Source organism: Salpingoeca rosetta, assembly GCF_000188695.1.
Source record: "Salpingoeca rosetta unplaced genomic scaffold supercont1.2, whole genome shotgun sequence".
Lineage (NCBI taxonomy): Eukaryota > Choanoflagellata > Craspedida > Salpingoecidae > Salpingoeca > Salpingoeca rosetta.
The window spans coordinates 2184295-2189350 of record NW_004754932.1 but is presented as its reverse complement, the minus strand read 5'-3'; the positions used below and the strand labels follow the sequence as shown (position 1 = coordinate 2189350).

At 55.4% G+C, this 5056-nt stretch overlaps 1 protein-coding gene across 1 annotated transcript in view; it reads right to left on the bottom strand.

The window, feature by feature from the left end:
• Positions 1–185: 185 nt before the first annotated feature.
• PTSG_01035 (ATPase) overlaps positions 186–5056 on the bottom strand; it is a gene marked incomplete at its 3' end in the record, with an annotated part of 6103 nt that continues 1232 nt past the window's right edge. The window contains exons 3-14 of the mRNA XM_004998451.1: positions 4795–4896; positions 3933–4528; positions 3526–3730; positions 3224–3269; positions 3011–3064; positions 2819–2877; positions 2328–2617; positions 1969–2086; positions 1442–1641; positions 1165–1234; positions 766–1007; positions 186–599 (exon numbers count right to left, since the gene is read on the bottom strand). Of these exons, the coding sequence (XP_004998508.1) occupies positions 186–599; positions 766–1007; positions 1165–1234; positions 1442–1641; positions 1969–2086; positions 2328–2617; positions 2819–2877; positions 3011–3064; positions 3224–3269; positions 3526–3730; positions 3933–4528; positions 4795–4896 (2396 nt within the window). The remainder of the gene's footprint in view (positions 600–765; positions 1008–1164; positions 1235–1441; positions 1642–1968; positions 2087–2327; positions 2618–2818; positions 2878–3010; positions 3065–3223; positions 3270–3525; positions 3731–3932; positions 4529–4794; positions 4897–5056) is intronic.

The following is a 5056-nucleotide window of genomic DNA, read 5'->3' as shown; positions in this document are numbered from 1 at the left end:
CACACACACACACACGCACGCACGCACGACACACACACACACACACACACACACACACACACACGATATCACTCATACGCGCGTACAACACCCTCCTCGCCTGCACCGCACCTTCGACGATGATGAGCTTCTGCTGCGGAGATGTGCGGGCAAAAACAATTTCGCGGTGCTGTGCGAGAATGCGATCAAGGTCGGCCGCGCTCATGCGGGCCAGCTCCGACCCGTCCTGCAACCACGAGCAGTTGGGGAAGCAGGTATGGGCAGGGACAGCACAATACAAGCAGCAGGCATATGTGTGTGAATGTGTGAGAAAGCGAATGTAGGAGCGTCAGCGCGTTTTGTGTCCCAGTGGTCGATGGAGTCAGTAGACGATAGATGAGCACCTCCCTGCAGTGCGCGTGCATGTGGTCAATCCAATTTCTCACGGAGATCACGCGCACCTTGATGACGATGGCACCCGCCTCTGCAGGGTCGACGGATGACACATCCACTCCCCGCTCTTCTGCAATGTCATCAGCAGTTTTCTCGGAGTGGATGATGCCAACTTGCTTTGCAATGGCCTGCGCCGTGATGGGGTGGTCGCCAGTGACCATGATGACCTGTTTGCAGTCACATTTGTCGTGTTGTGAGGATTGTGTGAAGGCGTGTTCATTGTTGAGCCATAAAAAATCCACGAAAACTAAAGTGCGCATGCACACATCGCGCGTGAAGCCCTCCTCCTCCTCCCACGAACACACACACACACACACACACACACACACACACCTTGATGCCTGCTGATCTACACTTTGCGACAGCGGCGGGCACGGTTGGACGCGGGGGGTCGATGAGGGCAAGAAGACCGCAATACACGAGATCGTCCAGCGGAACGTTCTCCGATTGCTTGCCAAAGTCAAATCCTGTCGGATATGTCTCCAGTGGAAGACGCAGTGTTGCGAATCCTAGCACACGCTCGCCATACTTGCCGAGTTGTAGGCAGTTTGCATCGAACGTGCGGCGGTCGTCATCTGCGGGAATGCAGGGCGCAACCAGTGTCCGCGCAACATGAGGGCACACCACGCGTCTGCGCACAGCACGACACAACAGATGCAATACAATCCCGGACATGCAATGCTGTGCACACCTAACACACCACACGTCATGCGTATGATGTGATCATGCTACCTGTGAGAGGCTCGATGTTGCCGTTGCGGTAAATGTGGGAGCAGCGCACGAAAATCCGCTCCGGCGCTCCCTGAACACATTCGCACACACACACACACACACGCACACACACACGCACACACACACACACACACACACACGCACACACACACACACACACACACACGTATGAGCTGAGCACGCATGACATTCAGCAACCATGGCAGTGCAGCATCCGCATGAGTCGTCCACGTGAGACCACACGATCAGCAACCGCAAGTCCGGCACGTAGCCGCACCTTCATGACGAGGAGATAGCGGGGGTCGTTGTCTGGGGTTGTGTGCACCGAAACCTGGTACTTGTTCTTTGAGTTGAATGGGATTTCAGCAACAATTGGGTATTTCTTTCTCTCAGCCACAACAATTGACTCGTCCGTGAGCACGGGGTCATCCAGCACCGTCTGTGCGCAGCGCTCCGTGAACTTGAAGATGGCGCATTCTGTGGATTACACACGAAAAGGATGTTGTTGTTGTTGTTGTTGTTGTTGGTAATGTTGTTAATGGTGGTGGTGTGTTGAAAAGGTACCAGAGGCAGTAACTACCACACATGTACACACGAACACACATGTACACACGAACACACACACACGCACGCACGCACGCACACACACGTACACACGCACGCACACACGTACACACGCATGCACACGTACACACGCACGCACACACGTACACACGCACGCACACACGTACATACACACGCACGCACATACAAACACATGCACACACACGCACACACACATGACGAGGCGCCATGGCGTGGTACCTGAAGCGTCACCGACGGTGCTTCGCAGTAGGATGGGGAGGTCCGAATTTGCGTCGCCGTTCCTGTGGTGTTTTGTGCTGTCGGTCTTGTTGGGGCCGTTGCCCGCACGGAAGCGCGCCTGTTGTTTGTTACGAAGCAGGTGGTGTGTGCGGTGGAAGATGGGATATATGCGAGCAAATGCAAGTGCATGTTCTCATCTCGGACAGACAGACACACACACATACAGACACACACACACAGACACATACAGACACACACACAGACACATACACACACACACACACAGACACATACAGACACACACACACACACACACACACACACACAGACACACACACACACACACACGGAATCGCTACCTTGTTGCAGAGGACGGCGACGCGGAAGAGCGCGCGAAAGCTTGTGTTGACTGCAAAGGGAAGGTCCTTCTCCACATCTGGGTCGGTGTTGACCTCGCGAATCTGCTGATCAAAGCACACGTGCGCCACCGTCATGTTGTTCTGCGTCAGGGTGCCTGTCTTGTCGGAGCAGATGGTGGAGGTGGAGCCGAGCGTCTCCACAGCCTCCAGATGCTTCACGAGGCAGTTCTTCGTCGCCATCTTCTTCGCCGTCAGCGTCAGGCACACCGTCACCGTGGCGAGCAGACCCTCTGGAAACACACACACACACACACACACACACACACACACACACACACACACAGAGCAAAGCCGGAACATGATGAAGATGAGAAGGTGAGACGGTCGGCAAAAAATATGACAGATCACATGCCGCAGCAGCTGCCGCATCACAGGGAGCAGGCATGTGGCAGGCAACGCAACCTCAGCAAGTGTTCGCTCGTCTGACTCACCCGGCACGTTTGCAACAATGATGCCAATGAGGAAGATTACAGAGTCGAGCCAGAAGTAACTGTAATCACATATGTGTAAAACGGCGGGTGGTGGTGGCACGAGGAGACAGCGGGCGGAGTGAGGAGGAGCGATGGCAATTGGGAGCCAGGCATTTGTTGAATTCAAGCAAGCAAAGGTGGGGGGGGGCGCACCCGGTGCCGAGTGAAACTGCGAAGAAGGTGATGCCGAGGAACACAGCAACGGTACTGGCGAGCAAACAGAAGAAAGATCGTTAATGGCAGTGCATGTGGGCCACCATGTGTTTTGTGTGTGTGTGTGTGTGTGTGTGTGTGTGTGTGTGTGTGTGTGTGTGTGTGTGTGTGTGTGTGTGTGCTTTTTGGGAAGCTGACACACGATGAATGCACCTGATGATGTTGATAAAGTGCTGAATTTCGCGGGCAATGGGCGTATCTGGTGATGACGGTACATGGGTCAAGCATGTGCACGGTGAGTCTGTCGGTGGTGGAAGCGGTGCTGTGTTTTGAGCAGTGCTTGATCAAACACATCAGCATACATTGGCATTACACATGTACAGCATTCAACAGACAAACATGCACATGTACACACGCACACAGACACACGCACACAGACACACGATTTTTGCAACCAAACACAACACACACGAACAGAGAGACAGAGAGACACACTCATACATGCATGCACGCACCGCCCGAGTCGACGCCGCTGGCGAGACCGGCGATGCGGCCGAGGACGGTGTTATCTCCGCATCGAATAACAATCCCCGTGCCCGCGCCCTCCACGGCGTTGGTGGAGAAGAAGGCAATGTTCTTCGTTTCGAGCGGGGTGTCGCTCGTGCATTCCGCTGATCGTGACTGCGGCTCCGCCTCGCCAGTGAGGGACGAGTTGTCAACCTGTACATGTGAGTGGAAAATGAGAAAGAAGAGAGGTGGTCAGGGAGGGAAAAGAGCCCTCCGAAAAGTACAATACCACACACACACACACACACACACACACACACACACACACACACACACACACACACGCACGCATACACGCACGCACGCACACACGCACGCACACACACACACACACACACACACCATCACACAACACCTTGAGGCCGTGCTCGTCGATGATGCGCAGGTCGGCCGGGATGCGGTCGCCGGCCTTGACTTCGACGACGTCGCCGCGCACCAGCTCCTCCGCATTGAGCACCTCCAACTTCCCGTTGCGGTGCACGCGGGATTTCTGCGGCTGCAGCTTGATGAAACTCTTCATCACGTCCGCAGCGCGCCGCTCCTGCATGTACGAGAAGCAGCCCGTCACAAACACGACGACAGCGAGGACAATGCCCAGGTACAGGTTGTCTGCTGGCACGCGGACGCCGGGGTCCGCCTGCGACACCTGGATCCCGTATGCGATGAAGCACAGGATGGCGCCAATCCACAGCAGCGTGGCAAACCCGCCCACCATCTGGCGAAGGAACTTGATCCACTCCAGCGTTGTTGGCGGCGGGCTGAGCACGTTCAGGCCCTCCCTGCCCCGAATGGCCTCCACCTGCTCCGTGGAGAGGCCCTGCGAGACGTCGGTGATGCCGAGGCGCCTCTGAAGTTCGTGCAGCGGGATGGCGTGATCATCCATCACCACTTCCCGCTTCAGATCCTCTAGGTCCGGCTTGCCTTTCTGCTTTCGCTTCTTCTTCTCCAACGCTGCAATCACGCAACACAAGTGTCAGAGAGAGAGAGAGAGAGAGAGTGTGTGTGTGTGTGTGAGTGAGGATGTGTGAGTAAGTGAGTCAGCATGAGTGTGTGCATGTGTGCGTGTGCATTTCTGTGTGCATGTGTGCGTGTGCACTTTTGTGTGCATGTGCGCGCGTGCATGTGTCAGTGCGGGCAGAAATGCGAAGAATGGGATCATGCAGACGTTTGGCGCGTGTGCTGTTGATGGCATGTGTTATTCATGCCACATGGATCACCTGTTGATCGCAGTAAGCTGCGTTGGAGGGACTTTTTCATCTGGGCACTGCGCTGGCTGGCCGTGAGCGCTCGCGCCTGCGTGGATTCAACAGAATCATCCTCTATACCCACAGGCAAGCATGCGTGTGTGCGTTAGGCGGCGAGTTGTCAACGAAAGACACATATACACATGACAAAAACGCGCATGTGTCGAGCACCATCACCAACAAGGAGCACGCTCAACCAACAACCAAACGCGACGCAAACAACACCCCCCCCGCC